The sequence below is a fragment of the Macaca mulatta genome, chromosome 15, assembly GCF_049350105.2.
Source record: "Macaca mulatta isolate MMU2019108-1 chromosome 15, T2T-MMU8v2.0, whole genome shotgun sequence".
Classification (NCBI taxonomy): domain Eukaryota; kingdom Metazoa; phylum Chordata; class Mammalia; order Primates; family Cercopithecidae; genus Macaca; species Macaca mulatta.
Genome location: NC_133420.1, coordinates 60,839,008 through 60,858,382, shown reverse-complemented (window position 1 = coordinate 60,858,382; position 19,375 = coordinate 60,839,008). Strand labels below are relative to the sequence as shown.

Genomic DNA, 19,375 nt, shown 5'->3' with positions numbered 1-19,375 from the left:
CAACGATTAGAAATGAAGATTATCCTGCTCCCGTAGATCTGAAGAAGAACTCTGGTTTTTGTTCTAGATCTGTCCTGAAACTCCTTGGGCAAATCTTTCCTTGCTCCGGGCCTCAGTCTCCCCTAGGGGAGAGCGTATGTACTAGATGGTCTCCAAGCATCCTTGCAGCTGTAAACTTCTTTGACTCCCTAAGGTACCAGGGGCTGAGTTAAAGTGAAGCCCATGAGGGTAACTCCAATTCCCCCTAATAGGAATCTGCTTTAGCAGTAAGCCCACACCTAGAAGCCTGCTTATGTTTGAAGAAGAGAAGGGAACAATTGGTTGATGTTATGTTTCTTGAGATACCCATCTCCAAGGGCGACGTTCAAAATATTTAACCACCAGTGTGTCGTGAGCACAGACCCGTCAGGAGGTTAGAAGGCAGCGGGTAGAGCCAGCAGGGGCTGTGGCCAGAAAGCATGCCCTGTCCGCCTCTTAGCTCTGCAGGGCACTGCTCACCTCACTGCTTTCCTGGGCCTTTCTCCAGCTATTTTTTTTTTTGGTCTGCCTCTTCCTGCCTGATTCTCCATCCAGGGCCCCAGCTCAACCCCCTTTTGGTTTCGTCTCTCTCCAACCACTTGATACTCAACTCAACTCCTGTAAATATCTTTATGCATCCAAACAACAACTCAATCATATTCATCACTCAACAGATGCTCTTTCAGTGCCCTCTGTGCTCAGGCTGGAGTCGGCTGCCTTGCTTGACCCCTCACCTCCTCTCATTCAAAAATGTTAGAGGCAGGGATGCGCTGGAGGATTGAGAGACCTGAGTCCTAGCCTCTCTCTGCCCCTCGTCTGCCTTTGACCTTAGGCAAGTCCCTCCCCGTCCTGGGGTTTCAGATTCCTTACATGTAAAATGAGGGACACCATGGATTCCATGAGCTCTGAGGTCCCTGCTGTTTGATGATGAGTTTCTGGAGAAGTGCAAGTCTTCAGCAGTTGACCACTCTCTCTTTCTCTCTCTCTCTTTCTCTCTCTCCTGCCCCCCACAACCTCCACTGTAGAATGCACTGCTGCCTGCAGGCCTGAGGCAGAAGGATCAGACCACCAAGGCGCCCACGGGCCCCTTTAAAAGAGAGGAGCTCTTGGATCACTTGGAAAAGCAAGCAAAGGAGTTTAAGGACCGAGAAGATCTGGTCCCCTACACAGGGGAGAAACGAGGTACTGAACAATGTTGCTGTTATAATATGCCACTCCCCATGCACCACTGAGTGCCGACTGTATGCCAGGCCCTGCCAGGCCCTGTGTTGGGCCAAATGTGACTGGGCCTCCTTGTCCTCATCCCTGCCTGGCCAAAACACCCAAACCCAACTTCAAAAGCATCTAGGGATGATGTAGATTTCATGAAGTTTTGGGGGTAGACTGAGGAAAGACTCCTATCCACTCAAATCAGCAAAACTTTTCCCTAAACCCTCTTTCACTAGGATGTCCTGAATTTTTTTTTTTTAAATGCAAACCTAGACAGTTTTGAGAGTAAAAGAAGAAACTGTTAATAATGACATCAGGACTTTGGGAGACTCAGGCAGGCAGACCACCTGAGGTCCGGAGTTTGAGACCAGCCTGGCCAACATGGTAAAAACCTTGTCTCTACTAAAAATTCAAAAATTAGCCAAACATCGTGGCACAAGCCTGTAGTCCCAGCTACTCAGGAGGCTGAGGAAGGAGAATCGCTTGAACCACGGAGGCGGAGGTTGCAGTGAGCCAAGATTGCACCATTGCACTCCAGCCTGGGCAACAAAGCAAGACTCCATTTCAAAAACAAAAACAAAAAAAGCATGAGGCCTAAGTAGGGACCATCCTATGCAAACCAGGGACTAGAGATGCACTAACCATCTCCACCCGGATTCTCTCTGCTCTTTCTCCAAAGTTCCGCTCTCTGGCAGCTGCAGCTTCCCTTCCTTCATCTGTCCCTTTATACTCTCTGCTCCAGCCTGAGGCAAGCCATCTTGAAGGCCCCAGGCAAACAGAGAGGGCCTCCCTAATCATCCATTCTTCTGGGACTTCCCATTGCTCTCCAAACCCTCTGCCCCCTCCTATACCCCCCTCATCCCATTGTCCCATAGGCCTCCTTCTGCTCTTCTCAAACTTTCCACCTCAGGACCTTTGCACATACTCCCTATGCCTGGAGTGCTGGTCCTGCTGCCCAGCTCCATGCTGTCTTCTTCATGGCTGGCTCCTCCTGCCCGGTAAGATATAATGGTCAGAAGCAGCCTGGAGCTAGATCTATTTCAGTTGCAATCCTGGCACTACCACTTACTAGCTGTGTGAACATATGTAAATGTTTTAACCTACTGTGCCTCCATTTCCTTCTCTGTAAAACAGGAATGATGAAAATACCAGCCTCAGGAGGTTGTAATGAAGGTTAAGTGAGTTCAGATCTCTGTCAAGCGCTTAGAACAGCATCTGGCAGGAAGTGAATGCTACTTAAGTATTAGTTGTTATTGACCTTTAGGTCTCAACTGTACAGTCTTCTCTTTCAGGGAAACCATCCCTGTCTACTCTGTTCAGGACAGGCAGTCCCTCTCCAACTCCCCTGCTTGGTTATTTTCCAACATGGGAGCCTGTGTGTGTCCTTCAGAGCAACTCACATCTTATCAGCATCTCTTTATTTTTCATCTGTCTCTCTCACTAGCCTGTAAACTCCCTGAGGGCAACCACTTGAGCTGTTTTTGCTCAAGTGGTACTCCCAGCATGCAGCCAGCACGAGGCCTGCCATATAGTAGGGTTGAGTAGAGAGTTGTTGGATGAATGGATAAGCTAAAATTAAATAAATGTTTAATAGATTTGTGCACTACTTCCTTAGAATACCAGCTACACAAGTGCAAAGACCATATTTGTCTTGTTAATCACCAGCACCAAATAAATCTGTAGCACATAGAAGGCACCTACTAAATATTTGTTGAATGAAAGCACTAATTCTAATTAATTAATTGTGTAATTAATTATTTCTTTTCAGTCTCTTCCATTCCCTCCACCCCTAAGAATGCAAGCATTGTGAGCTCCAGGTCCACATCTGTGGCTAGCACCCCTGTATTGCTGTTGTATTCTCACAATGCCCGGCACTAAGTAGCTGCTTCATAAAATGAGGGGGTAGACATTGTGCAGAGGACTTCGAGCCATTCCAAACCCTGGACTTGGAGCTCAGTCTGGGTTTCACTGAAAACTGGAAGTCCAGGGAGGCCTAAGGGGCATCTAGATTATAGAACTTCTGAATTTTGAAAGGAGTGCATGGTCAGAGGGATCCTGGAGGGGATGGCAGGAGAGAAGGTGAGGACAAGGGCAGGGAGTGGGGATGGGCAGCAGACCTGGGTGGATATCTAGCAAGGTGAGTCATTGCTGTCGTCCACTTCCTCATGTACCCACACCCCTCCCAGGGGAGGATCTGGAGGATGGTGTGAGGGATGGGGAAGGGAGTCTGAGCGGTACACAAATCAATCCCGCCCTAGGCATTCCAGATCTAGCAAGGCATGTTGCTTAGCATCGTGGATCACAACCCTTTCCAGCTTTTCATTCTGCAACCCCTAAACCTGTCTTTGTCCTCATGGTCTATCTGGCTGCTGCAGCTCCAGCCATCACATTCACGTGCCACTGGTAAGATGAAGGGAAGAAGTCTAGGTACCTCTTCAGTGGCTCAGAGTTGCCATCCTCACTGGAGGAACCTGTTATGGGGTATAATAAACCACAGGTATTAAATATTTATTGAATATTCATCTCAGCCATTGCTTTAGTCATTTTAATACTTGAGTTCCTTTTCAGGGATTTTATTTTCCTTTTATGTTTTCCTCTTTTCTGGATCCCTGGAATCTGGTATTAATAGAAGCTATGATACATTTTTCCCCAAATGATTCTGTTGTGTGTTTTGCTAATAGAGGTAATTGATATTTGCTGTAAACAATTTACAAAATAAAGCTAAGTAATTCAAAATCATTTCCTTCACTGAAAATAAGCACTGATCCCATTTTAGGGAATATCTTTCTGGACATTTATCTATGCGCTTCCCACTCCCTCTCAACCTTCACCACTACAACCCTGGTATTGAACCCACACCGACCTCCTAATCATCTCCGTACCTCCACCTGCACTCCCTTCAGCTTATCCTCCATCAACAGCTACTGTGAGCTGTGTAGGTTTTTATAAATTGAGGTAAAACTTATATGACATAAAATTATCCATTTAAAAATGAACAATTCACAACATTGTGCAACCACCACCTCTATCAAGGTCCAAAACACTTTTGTTGCTCCAAAATAAAACCCTATACCTATTACAGTTAATTACTCTCCCATTCCCTCTGCCCCAGCCCTTCGTGACCACCAATCTGTTTCTATGGGTTTACTTATTTTGTATATTTCCTACAAATGAAATCATACAATATGTGACTTTGTGTGTCTGGCTTCTTTCACTGAGCACAATGTTTTCCAGACTCATCCATGTTGTAGCACGAATCAGTACTTTATTCCTTTTTATACCCGAATGATATTCCACAATTTGTTTATCCATTCATCTATTGATAGACATGTCAGTTATTTCCACCTTTTGGCTATTGTGATTAGTGCTGCTTTGAACATTCCTGTACAAGTATTTGTTTGAATACCTGTTTTTAGCTTTTTGGGAGTATATACCTAGGGGTGGAATTGATGAATGATATAGTAATTCTATGTTTAATTTTTTGAGTAACTGCTAAACTTCTTTTCCATAGCAACCATATCACTTTACACTCCAATCAGCAACGTATGAGGGCTCCAATTTTCCACATTGTTGCCAACATGCATTTTCCATTTTTTAAAATTGTAGCCATCCTCATGGGTGTGAAGTGTATCTCATTGTAGTTTTGATTTGCATCTCCCTAACAAGCCATGATGTTGAGCATCTTTTCATGTGCTTGTTGGCCATATGTATATCCTCTTTGGAGAAATGTTTATTCAAATCTTTTACCCATTTTAAAACTGGGTTGTTTTTCCTTTTGTTGTTGAGTTGTAAAAGTTCTTTCTGTATTCTAGATACTAGACCTTATCACATATGTGATTTGTGAATATGTTTCCCCTTCTGTATATTGTCATTTCAATTTCTTGATAGTATCCTTAGATGTGCAAAACTTTTAAATTCTGATGAAGTCCAATTGATCTATTTTTTCTTTTGTTGCTTGTGTTTTTGTTATCATATCTAGGACTTCACTGCCAATTCTAAGGTCATGGAGACATACCCTTATGTTTTTATTTTTTCTTCTAAGAATTTTATAGTTTTTTTTTTTAGATGGAGTCTTGTTCTATGTCCCAGGCTGGAGTGCAGTGACACAATCTCAGCTCACTGCAACCACCACCTCCCGGGTTCAAGCGATGCTCCTACCTCAGCCTCCTGAGTAGCTGGGACTACAGGCACGCACCACCATGCCCAGCTGATTTTTCTATTTTTAGTAGATATGGGGTTTTGCCATGTTGGCTAGGTTGGTCTCGAACTCCTGACCTCAGGGGATCTGCCCATCTCAGCCTTCCAAAGTGCTGGGATTACAGGCATGAGCCATCGTGCCAGGCCTGAATTTTATAGTTTGTTTTTGTTTTTGTTTTTGTTTTGAGACGGAGTCTTGCTCTGCCGCCCAGGCTGGAGTGCAGTGGCAGGGTCTCGGCTCACTGCAAACTCCACCTCCCAGGTTCACGCCATTCTCCTGCCTCAGCCTCCCGAGGACCTGGGACTAACAGGCACCCGTCACCACACCTGGCTAATTTTTTTGTATTTTTAGTAGAGACGGGATTTCACTGTGTTAGCCAGGATGGTCTCTATCTCCTGACCTCGTGATCCGCCCGCCTCGGCCTCCCAAAGTGCTGGGATTACAGGCGTGAGCCACCGCGCCCGGCCTATAGTTTTAACTTATATTTAAGTCATTCCATTTTGAGTTCAACTTTACATATGGTGTGAAATAGGGGTCCAACTTCATTCTCTTGCATGTGGATATTCAGTTGTCTCAATACTATTTGTTGAAGCTATTATTCTTTCCCCAGTGAATGGACTTTGCACCCTACTTGAAAATCAATTTGCTATAGATGTTTGGGTTTCTTTCTGGACTCTCAATTCTATTTCATTGTCTATCTATCTATCCTTACGCCAGCACTACACTGTTTAGCTTTTTAGTAAGTTTTGAAATCGGTATGAGCGCTCTAATTTTGCTCTTTTTCAACATTGTTTTGGCATTTGTGGCCCGTAATTCCATATGAATTTAAGGATCACCTTTTTTTATTTCTGGGAAAGGACTATTGGAACTTTGATAAGGATTACATTGGATCTGTAGATTGCTTTGGGTAGCATTGCCATCTTAATAATATTAAGTGTTCCAATCCATGAACTTAAAGTATTTTTCCATTTACTTAGGTCTTTAATTTCCTTCAGTAATGTTTTATAATTTTCATTGCACAAGTCTTTCACCCCTTTGGCTGAATTTATTCCCAAGTTTTATTCTTTGGATGTATTATAAATGCAATTGTTTTCTTAATTTGCTTTTCAAATTTTTCATTGCTGATGTACAGAAATACCACTAATTTTTGTATGTTGATCTTGTACCCTGCAATATTGCTGACTTTATTAGTTCTAATAGGGTTTTTTTGTGTGTGGAAATTCAGGGTTTTCTATACGTAAGATTATGTCACCTACAAATAGAAACAATTTTACTTATTCCTTTCTAGTTTGGATTCCATTGACTTCTTTTTCCTGTCTATTTATTCTGACTGAAACTTCCAGTACAATGTTGAATAGCAGCAGTAAAAGTGGGCACCCTTGTCTTGTTCCTGATCTTAGGGGCTCATTTCCTTACTTCTATCAGGTCCCAGGTCACAGGCTGTCATCTCAGTGGGCGTCCTCTGACTAGCCTTCCCAAAACAGCAGTGCCCACCCCACCCACATCCCACCCTGTCATCTTCTAGGCCCTTGTCCTGCTTTGTATTCCTCCATAATGCTTAATACCATTCCATATCTTTATAAGTTTATTATCTGTCTCCTTTCACTACATCAGAAGCTCTTGAGGATTTTACTCACTGCTGTCCCCTAGCCCCCAGGAAGGTGCCTGGCACATAAGAAGCACTCAGTAAATGTTGTTGAATAAATAAATACACATATGCAATTTCACATAAATGGAATTAAATTGTTCGTGCTACTTTGTAAGTTTGCCTTTTTCAAACAACATTTGTCCTAGGCATTCTCCTTCTTAGTAAGTAGCAATCGCCGTCATCCTTTATACTAACTGCTGGAAGTTCATTGTATGGATGCACTATAATTTCTTCGCCAATTCCTGTGGGTGGGCATGACAGTGACCATCCTCATACGTACCTCTTTACTTCCCTCATTCCGTTATGAATCTGACACTTTAAAAATACGATAATGAGGCAAGGATGCATTTTTTTTCTCCCTTTTCATTATTTTATTCATTTGTTTAGAAATGTTTATATATTTTTGTCTCATTTCCCCAAGGTCTCAGAACCTTTGGTTAGGGTATCCCAGACCCTGGCATTCTATTAAATTTTTCTGTGATTTTTTTTTCCTACTTACAGATTGTTTGGTCATGACCAATGCTTTTGATAGAGGGTAGTCGGCTTGGACCAAGTTATAAAATCATTCTTGTCAAGTGTGAGGCGTGCTGTGTTGGAGATCTCTGATTCCTGTTCTTTGGGGAAGTTGGTCCCCAGAGGGAGAAACCTGAAGGGACTTTCAGCATGGAGGGACCCACAGGGCTCTGGTCCACGTAGGGCCATCGCCAGAGGCTGCTCCGCTGCAGCCACTCCCGTAACAGGTCCTCTGTGTATTTTCAGGAAAGGTCTGGGTTCCTAAGCAGAAGCCAATGGATCCTGTGCTGGAAAGTGTGACGCTGGAACCGGAGCTGGAGGAAGCCTTGGCAAATGCTTCGGATGCAGAACTCTGTGACATTGCAGGTAAGAGGCGTTCCAGGAGCTTTCCACATCCTCCAGAAGGACTTGAGCCACATCTGCAGGGAGCCTTGTAGGGCTCATTTCAGCATGAACACCTTCTCTATTTTTAAGAACTAGAGGAGACCGAGAGTGTTAAAGAAAAAATCCATTCTCAAAAACCGAAACAAGGAAAACAGAGATAAAACCACACAAACCCACCACACCAGGGAGCCATCTGTTGTTGCCATGAGACCCCATGCCAGAGGGATGTGGATGTATCTCAGGGAGAGCCCACAGACGCCCCTTCCCAGCCATTTGCATTGAATCCTGCCCAAGCCACTTGGGAAGAGAGGATAGAGGGAAAACAGACAGAGGGCCTCTGGTGTCGTTGGCTTGGGAGGCTCACTAAGGGCTCGATTTTTACAACTTTGCACTTTGCCTGCAGTCGGCTCAGCGAGCTGGGCTTTGAGGGGTCACCCTTGTATATCACATATTTGCCCCACGCCCTCCATCTTCATATGTGTTTCCATACGATCTTCACAAACTACCCCCAAAACTCCAGAAGGTGGCCTGATATTCAGAGCCCTTTGCCCCCTTCCCCACCTCCCCCGACTTCTCTGCTGCTCCTGTCTACCCACTGCCGGTGGTGTTCCATCCCCAGGAGGGTCAGGCTCTGGCCACATCCGGCACCCTGTACACTCCCTCCCCACCTACTGTGCTCCCTGACACAGGGAGTGGGTGGGTTTTTATTCTGCAAGCTTGGAGGCTGCTAATCATAGCCCAGGTGATGGCAGGAGGGTGGGCGGGGTGAAGAAAGGCTCGAGGCAGGTGGGCAGGGGAGAGGGTAGAAGGGGATGCCTGTGACTGATTGGCTGTGAGAGCGAGGTAGAAGAGTCGAGCAGGGTAACTTCAGACACTAAGTGGTGTCGGTGCCATTAGCGACAGACGGCAAGGGAGGAGCAGGAAGAGCGGAGATACAGAGTTCAGTTTACAACCTGTGGCACTTGAGGCACCTGTGGGCCACCCAAGTGGGGTCAGTTGTATCGGAAGGTCTGGAGTGCTACAGGGGGTTCCCATTCAGGACAGAGATTTGGGCATCATTAGTGTTGTCAAGCTCCAGGAAGAATACATGGCCCTCGTAGAAGCCTTTGGCAGTGGGGGGGTGGGGGTGGGGGGCCAAGTCATAGAAATGGGGCAAAGCTAGAATGTGGATCAGTTAGCCACAACTTAGCTGAGAACCAAAGGCCAAATCAAGATGGGCAGAATCGGATGCAGGAGCCACAGAGACAGAGTGAGGGTTCGGGGCTGACCAGGAGACTCAGAGGCATGTGAGACCAGAGGCCACGGCGGAGGTGGGAGGGCACCCGCACCAGGGACTCGGCCGGCCACAGCTGCCTTCTGCAACTTGTGAGTGGTGTTGTGCATGACCTTGGTGACATGCGTGCAGGGGTGGGGGAGCCACTGGAGGATGTGCAGGGGCAGTGAGAAGACTCAACTACATACAAGGGGCACTCTGGGTGGTGACAGGTGAAGCCAGGTCTGAGGGACCTGAGGAGTGAATGCGGACAGCCAGTGTGTAGACCCCAAGTCCAGACAGCCCTTTCCTCAGGAGACAGGGAATTTAAAGGACAAAGGGCAATGGCTTGAAGGGTGTTGGGACTGAGAGAGAATGGTTTTCCTTTTCACTATGAAGTACAGAAGCAGTGAGTGCTTCACCCAGATGGGAAGGTAGCACTTAACTCTGGAATCTAGTTTGCTAGGGTAGGGATTTATTCTATCAGAAGCCACACGAGTCACAGTAGATCCTTCATTGAGCCCATATATTATGTATCACACTTCAACCAAACCATCTCCCCGAAGGGGGTCCCTTGAGTTCGGGTTAATCTGTGAGGCAGGGAGGTGGCTGATGCCTTGGTGCGGCATCTCCACTTCGACTGGGGCTGTTTTTACCCTGGACTTTCTCCTCTGATCACCCTCCATGACGTCACTCCCCTCATTAGGCGGCCCAAAGGGATTATCAAATGACTGCTGTCACAACTGCCGGCTCCTGCGGTTCCTGTGCCAAATCAGAGCTGCAACCGTGTGCTACGTTTCTCTGTTGCTTTCTTGAAACTATTTCTCTTTATTTTTGTTGGCATGGCTATTTGTTGTTATCTGTAATGATACAATACCCTGCCAATGTCTGGAAAGGAGAGGGGAGCTGTAAGTCTACACCAGTATTAACTGGCTAACCTTGGATGCCTGTCATTTGATGTTGGACATTTGAAAGGTGGCAGCATCTCTGGGGAAAGAGGGACTGAATATTTCTGACCACCTACCATGTCCCAGGTTCTATGTGAGTTGCTCTCAAGACCTTGTTGCATTTATTGACCAAAACAATCCTATGAAGGAAATTTTATTACTGTCCCCATTTTACAGATGGAGAAAGTAGGCAAGGTGTGGTTAAATGCCTTGCCCAAAGGATTTAAACCCAGGCAACTTCATTCTAGGGACTATGTGCAGCAGCATCACCCAGTGTAACCTGAGCGAAGCCCTTCAGGGTAGGGGAGGACACAGAGCACAGAGGGTAGGCAACAGAGGGTGATGGGCAAGGCTGGAGAAGTTGGCTGGGGACCGGGGGGGTCACATTAGGAAAGGCTATGGATGCCACTCCAAGGAGATGAAACTTGGACTAGGGGCATGAGGGAAAGCTAGATGGGAGCAGGGGTTTGAGTGGAGAGGAGGGTTGTTCTGCAGGATGGGCGAATGGAGGAGGCAGGGCCTGGATGAGGCTGAGGCCTGGGCGGAGCTGTGGGATTGCATCTGAGATGCAGCTTCACCAAGAGCCCAGCTGTTCCTAGTGCTGGCTCAGAGGCTGAGCAGCTGAGATGGTTCCAGGCTTTCTGGCCTGAGGCAACAGAAAACAGGCTGGGTGGCTGATGAGGAGTGCTCTGCCGAGAGCTGACTTCAGAAACTCCGCATGAGATGAAGGCTGGACTTCGAACATGGTGTTGGAGGTGCTGGGCGGAGCAGGCCCACCAGAGAGTGGTGGGTAGTTGGAGCCTTTTTCATGGGGCATCCAGGTCACCTGTAGTCGGTATGGCCTGTCTCCCAGGTGGAACATTTCCATCAGCTCAGCTCTGGCTTGCTGACTCACACACGCAGTCAGCGCCATCCATCGTCTCTGGACTAGGCCCTGGCAAAAGAATGGTAAGAAAACAGCCCAATTTCCACCCTCACAGAGTCTATGTTAAACAAACACCAGGTAAGTATGAAATGACAAATGAGAATGAGCGTCTGAACAGAATCAGTACAGTGTGTGAGGCAGGCACTTGGGGTAGGGCTGGGGGAGACCAGGGAAAGGCTATGGAGAAGAGCTTAGGAGCAGAAGAGTAGTAGTGAGAAAGTGCGGAGAAGGTCCAGGGCTGGAGAGTGGCAGGAGCAGCGGTTCTGGGCTGGGGAGGGCAGGCCCCTCTGAACCATGTGCTCTGCAAGAGTGGCGTGGCAAGCTTGCTATCTGGTGATGGTAGGAGCCTGGAGGGCACGCTCAGGTGTGCCCTCCTAACTCACGTTTGACACAGGTGAGGTGCATCACTCATGCATTCACCTAACTGCTCATTAAGCCAGTGCACATTATTGAACTCCTACTGTATACTACGATGAACCAGAGCCAGTCCTTACCTTTGGGAGGCCCAGGAGGTGATGAGGAGGACAGAAGAGAAATATGTATTTTTTTTTAACCTTAAAATCTTTTATCACTTAAACATGTAGATTTCAACATTAAAAGTGTCCCTGCTGGGTGGCAAGCAGAGTGCACAGGTTCCTGGCAGGGCTAAGTTCTTGGCACATAGCCTTGGGTTGTAGGTCAGAGGCTGCTGGGAGTCAGCAAGCACTTAAAATTCCCAGTTCCTCCTCTGCGCACTCAGGGAGGTGATGCTGGCTGGCCTTTAGGGACCCTTCAGATGGGGCAGGACCCAGGAAGGAAGTGGGGTAGGGAGACTTATCCTTTAGATAGGACAGCCTCGGGCCATTCACCCCCAAGGGCAGTTGGCAACCTGGGGGTCTTGCGGCTATCAGAGGCAGGCTTAGCCAGACCACGCCCTGGCTTCTGGCTACTTCCGTGTGCTTAGGCACCTGTCCTGCTGCCCTACCAGTGGCAGGGTGTATCTTATCCAGGAGCAGTTCAACTGCATCCAAGTCCTGGACTGGAGCCAGTTTCTCCCACCTGTCCCTGGGATGCAGGAGAACATCTTCCAGCCATCTGCCCAGAGCCAGCCCGAGCAGCTGGCAGCTGGAGGAGCCGGGGACGTGTGCTGTTATCTCCCTGCGTCCTGAGTGGAATTACCAAATGAGTGAACTCTGCCAAGGCAGGGAGAGGAAACAGAACTCAATGTTCTTTTTCAGAGTTCAAAAATAGTCCTTTTTGAGTTTTGAGGAAGATCTAGACTTAAAAAAAAAAAAAAAAAAATCAAGTTCCCCAGTGCTAAATTCAGCCTTGCCAGTATCTACAAAGAATGAAGCAACAGGCAATGTTGATGTGCCGTTTTCTCCCGTCACTCATTCCTGGCGATGTGGAGTGTGGCACAAAACCAAGTGAGAGGGAAAGTCGCGATTTTGTGCCTAGGGCTGACAGAAGGTAATACTAGCCCCAGGCATTCTGCCCATCAATGGAAATCTAGCTGGGCCCTTCCCTTCCTCCTTTCCTTCCTTCCTCTTTCCCTCCTTTCTTCTTTTCATCCTTCCTTTCTGGAATTCTAATTTCCTCTGAGCTGCAAAATTGTTTTATTTCTTCTTAGCCCTGCTGTTAACATACATAACCTCCTAGAATGAATATATGTTATCTGTCCTTAAGACGCCAAAGTCAAGGGGAAGTTTTAGAACCTTAGAACTGCTAGTGACCTAGTGAATGAGAATACAAACTTAAAAGCCACGAGAGTCCTTGCTGTATGGTTTTGGCAAAACATTTCCCTCTTGAGTTTGCTGGAAAAGTTGGGGATGGGGGGTCTACGTCAGCTACCCTGGATGCTGGTTGTTTGTGTGTGTGTGTGTGTGTGTGTGTTTGTTTTTAGACAGAGTCTCACTTTGTTGCCTAGGCTAGAGTGCAGTGGCGCGATCTCGGCTCACTGCAACCTCCGCCTCCCAGGTTCAAGCAATTCTCCTGCCTCAGCCTCCCAAGTAGCTGGGATTACAGGTGTGCGCCACCACGCCCTGCTAATTTTTGTATTTTTAGTAGAGACAGGGTTTTACCATGTTGGTCAGGCTGGTCTCGAACTCCTGGCCTCAAGAGATCCACCCACCTCGGCCTCCCAAAGTGCTGGGATTACAGGCTTGAGCCACCGTGCCCAGCCCCTGGATACTTACTGTAAAAGCCAAACAGGATAAAAACATAAGAAATTGTTGTGTCGCTAAGTCCTATGGGTAGGTAAGAGATCAGTTCAAACACTCCACTTTACAAGTGAGAAAACTGAGCCTCCCCGCCCCCAAAAAGGAAGTGACTACAGGGTTACCCAGAAAATTCATACCAAGGCTCAGACTGAAACACAGGTCTCCTTCCTCTTGGTCTCCTGGCAGTCTCTTACAACTTCGCCACCTCCATCCCTCTTTCTAGACCATCACAGGAAGCTGGCATCTGTGTGCCAAAGGCACTTTCTATTTTCCACCTCTCTCCACTTTAAGCCACACCAGCCAGCCATATGAGGCTACATCTTTTATATGATCCCCCAAAACCTGTACGAGCTGTGTTTCCAAGCCTGAAACCCCAGCACATCCCAGAACCCCCTTGAGCTGCTCTGTGGGAGCTGGAGAGCCTGCCCCAGAATGGGCCTCCTTCGTGGTGATCTGACTCACCTGCTGCTGACTCGGGCCTCAGCTCCTGTTGCCCACGTAGATGCAGCTTAAATTAAAACCTCGAGAGCTTGAAAAAATGCAGATGCCTCTCTCCCCACCAGTTCTCTTAGTGATGAACAAGCAAGTCTAATTTTAGCAGAGAAGAATCTTAGAATGTGAGAAACAGAAGGGACTTTGAGATCATCTCATCTTGTGGTTTTTGACTGTCACTCAGCAACAAAATCACCTGAGGAGATTTGACCAAAAAAAAAAAAAAAAAAATTGGCCAGGCATGGTGGTTCATGCCTGTATTCCCAGCACTTTGGAAGTCCAAGGCAAGTGGATTACTTGAGGTCAGGAGTTCAAGACCAACCTGGGCAACATGGTGAAACCCCATCTCTACTAAAAATACAAAAATTAGCTGGACATGGTGGCACGTGTCTGTAATCCCAGCTACTTCGGAGGATGAGGCAGGAGAATTGCTTGAGCCCAGGAGGTGGAGGTTGCAGTGAGCCAAGATCGCGCCACTGCACTCCAGCCTGTGCCACAGAGCGAGACTCTGTCCAAAAAAAAAAAAAAAAAATCCGGAGGTTCCTATTGGTTGGTCCAGAATGGAGAGAGACACTGATACGGTCTTAAAGCTCCCTGTGTGATCCATGTGTGCAGCCTTGACAGAGAGCCACTGGTCTTGTCTCAACCTCTCATTGGAAAGAGGAGGTTAAAGCCTAGAGAGGGGAGGGGAATTGCCCAAGGTCACACTGACGTCAGGGGCATGGTCAGGGCTGGAACTTGTGTCTCCTGACTCTTCATTAAGGGCTCCCATGTTGTCTCTCTAACAGGAAACCATATCTAATCAAATGACTTGGGTATTTTTTAAAAATCATCACCAAATATTTGCCAAATACCATATTCAGGGAGAGGTGGAAGAGGGAATATCCTTGTCTGACCTCCAGAAGCCTACAGTCTAGTAGCAGAAGCACAGGTGTATCTAGTTATGTCTAATACCAGATAGATTCTGATGCATACACCAGGTGCTGTGGGAGGACTAGAGAGGGAGAGGGGGAATCCAGGAAGACTCCCTGGAGGAGGAAGAGTTACTCCCAGTCTTGAAGGATAGGGAGGTAGAGTTGTTAGATAAAATACAGGATGTTCAACTGAATTCAAATTTCAGAGAACAATGAATATGTCCCAATATTGAATGGGGCATACTTAGCTAAAAAAAATTTGTTGTTGGCCAGGTGAGGTGGCTCACGCCTGCAATTCCAGCACTTTGGGAGGCCAAGGTGGGTGGATCAAGAAGTCAGGAGTTCAAGACCAACCTGGCCAAGATGGTGAAACCCTGTCTCTACTAAAAATACAAAAATTAGCTGGGCACGGTGGCACACTCCTGTAATCCCAGCTACTCAGGAGGCTGAGGCAGAGAATTCCTTAAACCCAGGAGGCAGAGTTTTTAGTGAGCCAAGATCGTGCCACTGCACTCCAGCCTGGGTGACAGAGTGAGACTCCATCTCAAAAAAAAAAATAAAAAATAAAAAAATTGTTGTTTATCTAAAATTCCAAGTCAAGTGGGTGCAGAGAATCACCAGCAGAAGGGAGAGCACTAGCAAAAGCAGGAGCAGCTATGAGCAGGGACTGTTTGTGTAGCTGGAGCGGAGAAGCTGTTGAGAGGGGGAGTGCAACAACACTGTTGAGGTGGGACCGGCCCAGGGAGGGCCTGTGAAGCCAGGCTCTGGGTTTGGACTTGGCTCTACAAGTCACCGTTCTCCCATCTGGACAGCTGCAACAGCCTCACGGCTCTGCAGCCACGTCCATCTCTGCCCTCTGTAGTGAGTTCTCAACACAATAGTCAGAACTCAGGTCAGACCATCCCACTTCCTGCTCAAGCCTTCGATGGCTTCTCAGGCTGTTCCTAGGAAAAGACAGCCGAACTCCTTACTCAGCCTAGAAGGCCCTGTAGAACCTGACCTTGCCTCGGTGAATCAAATCTACTCCAGAGGGTTATTGGGCAGATCAAGGAGGGGAGAGTCAGGCAATGGTTCTCAACCTTGGCTGCTCATTGGAACCATCCAGGGAGCTTTAAAAATGCAGGTGCCTGAGCTCCACCCCCAGATATTTCAGGTTAATTGGTCTGGGGTGGGACTGGGCATCAGGAATTTCAACAGATCCCCAAGTGATTCCAATGTGCAACCAAATTGGGAATGATGGGTACAAAGTGTCTTCCCTGGCACCAAGTATGTGCTTAGTGAGAGCGGTGGCGTTGCCATGCTTGTGATTATTACCGCCGCATATCGAGCTTCCATCCTGTTTCCCCCAGCAGTGATTGTCACAGCTGTGTCATCACTGATGTCCTGGCCTTGGCCTCTTCCTACTCTCCACCTGCCAATGTGCAGCACAGAACAGCTGGAAAAGTCTTTCTGGAGATGCCAACCTGACCTTCTTCCCTCACTGGCCTGCCACTCTCTGAACTCTCTGAAGTCTTTACCATCTGCATTCCTCTGCCCAGAATGGTCTATAGCCCTTCTCTTAACTTGACCAACACTTACTCCTCCTTCCCATCCCAAGTTCCTCTTTTATGCTGTCTTAGGACTGAACTTTTCCTCTGCCACACTCGCCATACCCTGCACTGGTTTTTCATTGTGCGGAAGCTCCCTTGGCTCCTCTCTCCCCCAGCATACTTTCAGCTCCATGAGCGGAGACCCAGTCTTTCTTATTCTCCACTGTCCCCACCAGAGCCTGGCACACAATGCTGGGGTGGGCCTTGTTACATGTTAAAAAAATGAATGGATGAAAGAATGGCTGAGCATGAGAGCAATGAGGTCAGGTTGGCATTTCCAGAAAGATCTTTCCAACTGCTCTGTGCTGCATGCTGGGAGGTAGAGGATAGGAAAAGGCCAAGACCAGGACACCGGTGTTGACACAGCTGTGACAATACAGCCAGGGAATGATCAGGCCTCCACTAGGACGGAGATGATGGGATGGGAGGGAGACGGATCTCAAAGACACTGGGACAGTCAAATGGGCTTGTGAGGAGAAGGTGCCACATTCCCTGAGGTTTTACCGTGAGGGACAGGCAAGATGACAAGATGGAAAGAGAGCCTTCTACAGAAAGAGGCTGTCGCTGGAAAGAGCCATTCTGGTTTGGCCACGTTGAGCTGGATGTGCCAGCAGGACATCAGGGAATCAGAGGCCAGGGGCAGAGCAGCCTGGGCTGGGGCTGGGGATTTCAGAGTCACATCAATAGAGGGGAGAGTAAAAGTAAAATAAAATGTTGAAGTTTTTGTGCAAGTGTTTCTTGCCACCTCTGTGAGCCAGAGTTCCCGGGGTTTGGGTGTGTGTCCCTAGGAGGCTCTTCTGTCTGCAGAGGCACATCACGAGCCCTTCCCTTGTCCCTGCAGCGATCCTGGGCATGCACACGCTCATGAGCAACCAGCAGTACTACCAGGCCCTGAGCAGCAGCTCCATCATGAACAAGGAAGGGCTCAACAGTGAGTATGCGCCCACCCCCAGGAGGGACCTCATGCTTCTTGCTTCCTTCACTCACTGATGTTCTCTGGCTTGTTGCAGAAGTTTTAACATGTTATGTAGCCAAATCTGTTCATCCTTTCCTTGGAGTCTCCCGGGATTTGTGTCTTGTTTACAAAGGCCTTCTCTATCCCAATATTATAGAAATGTTCTCCTATATTTTCCTCTAAAAGTTTTAGAGATTTACTTTTTATATTCAACTTTTTCTTTTTTTAGACAGGGTCTTGCTCTGTCAGCCAGGCTGGAGTGCAGTGGCACAATCTTGGCTCACTGCAGCCTGGATCTCCTGGGCTTAAGCGATCTTCCCACCTCTGCCTCCTGAGTAGCTGAGGCTACAGGCGTATGCCAGCATGCCTGGCTAATTTTGTTTATTTTGTATGGAGATGAGGTCACACCGTTGCCCAGGCTGGTCTCGAACTCCTGGACTCAAGCGATCCTCCTGCCTCAGCCTCCCAAAGTGCTGGGATTACAGGCATGAGCCACCACACCTGGCCTTATATTCAACTTCTTAATCTACCTGGAGTTCATGTTTGTGTGTGCTGTGGGATGAGATAAAACTTTCAGTTTTTTGAATTGATATCCAGTGGACCCAACACCATTCCTTGCAAGATTTATCCTTTCACCATTGGTTTGGGCCCCAGCCCTTATCATCCACATGAGTCTGTTTCTAAGTGCCTCCTCTGTTTCATGAGCCCTTTTGTCCTTTCCTGTGCCAATATGCCAATATTGCATTGCCTTAATTACTCCACTGCATTGTTCCAAAGCTGGCATTTTGGCCCCAAACAGAAATGAGGCTGCCAAAATATAATTATTCCTCCCTCTGGAAGATTGATGCATTTCTTTCCCATCCGGGCTTCCTCTTAGCCTCCCAGGAGCCCACTGAGGTCATGAGCCCCGGTAAAATGACTAGCCCTGCTTTACAGATGAAGACCCAAGGTTCAGAGAGTGTCAGTAATTCACCCAGTTCTTGCAGGACGTCAAAAGCAGAGTCCAAGCAGAACCCCAGCCTCCTGGCTCCCTTGCGGGGCTTCTTCTGAGTGGTGCCCCCTACCCCCACCCAGTCCTTGCGATGTGCAGCCTTCACGTGCCCTAAGTCTGCACACGCTCCTTTCCAGAGTATCTCTGTGTTGGCAGAAAGTGAGCCCCTTGTTTCTGTGAGCCACCTCCCTTTTATCGGTCACTCTAGGCGTGATTAAACCCACACAATACAAGCCTGTGCCCGACGAAGAACCAAATTCAACAGACGTAGAGGAAACGCTGGAACGGATAAAGAACAACGACCCAAAACTTGAAGAAGTTAACCTCAATAATATCCGGGTAAGGTCCATTTATTTCACTTTACCTGCATGTGGGTGGGGGAGGGAGGACCAAATGCAAGTGGTCCAGGGTTGGCTGTGCAGAGTAAACAGGGTCCTGTTTGGACTCCAGGTGCTTCTGCATCAGGAACAGGGACAAAACCTTTGCAAATGGGAGGCTTTAAGAGAGGTGGGCAGTGTAAACAAGTGCATCTGGCAGTCCTGGTTTCTTTCTGAGGATGATACCAGGCCCAGATGTTTAGCATGGGCCAACCCAGCTTCAATCTGGAAACCTGCCACGTTATTCAAAACACTGAGAGATTCTCCGAGATAAAATCATGAGTCAGACACACACTGCTGCACGGGATCTCAAGGCTGGAAAAGTCCAGTGCCCACTAGGCTCGGGGGTAACACAGGCCCTGGGCAGGTCCTTCCCCTGTACCATTGCTGCTGCTGTATCACATTCATATTCAGCCTCGTTTTACAGCCACAGAAGGGAGCTGTTGGCCAAAATGTGTAAAGCAATATCCCAAGCTGTCTGCCCTTTTCTCTGTGGACACTTCCTTATGTGATCCCAGGGTAGGGGAGGGACAGGTAGGCAGGCAGTCCCACCCTGAACAGGCCGCCGCAGGAAGAATTCAGAGACAAATGCAGCTGCCCACCCACCTGCTCTGCCCGGAGAACAGCGGATTAGTTCTGGGAGGGGGTGAGGGTAAGGCTAGAAGCCAGCCTCCCATGCGCCTGTTCCATTTCTTTCCTTCTCCACTTTCTTTTAAGCAGCTGCCAGCCCCACAGCACCATCAGATTGGAAACCTACGCCCTAGT

The 19,375-nt window shown here is 47.8% G+C and overlaps 1 protein-coding gene across 2 annotated transcripts in view; it reads left to right on the top strand.

The window, feature by feature from the left end:
• TMOD1 (tropomodulin 1) overlaps positions 1–19,375 on the top strand; it is a 100,641-nt gene that overhangs the window by 43,739 nt on the left and 37,527 nt on the right. For both annotated transcript variants that reach the window (XM_077965493.1, NM_001265684.2), the window contains 4 exon segments: positions 1,044–1,200; positions 7,833–7,952; positions 17,129–17,218; positions 18,442–18,572. In XM_077965493.1, the coding sequence (XP_077821619.1) occupies positions 1,044–1,200; positions 7,833–7,952; positions 17,129–17,218; positions 18,442–18,572 (498 nt within the window).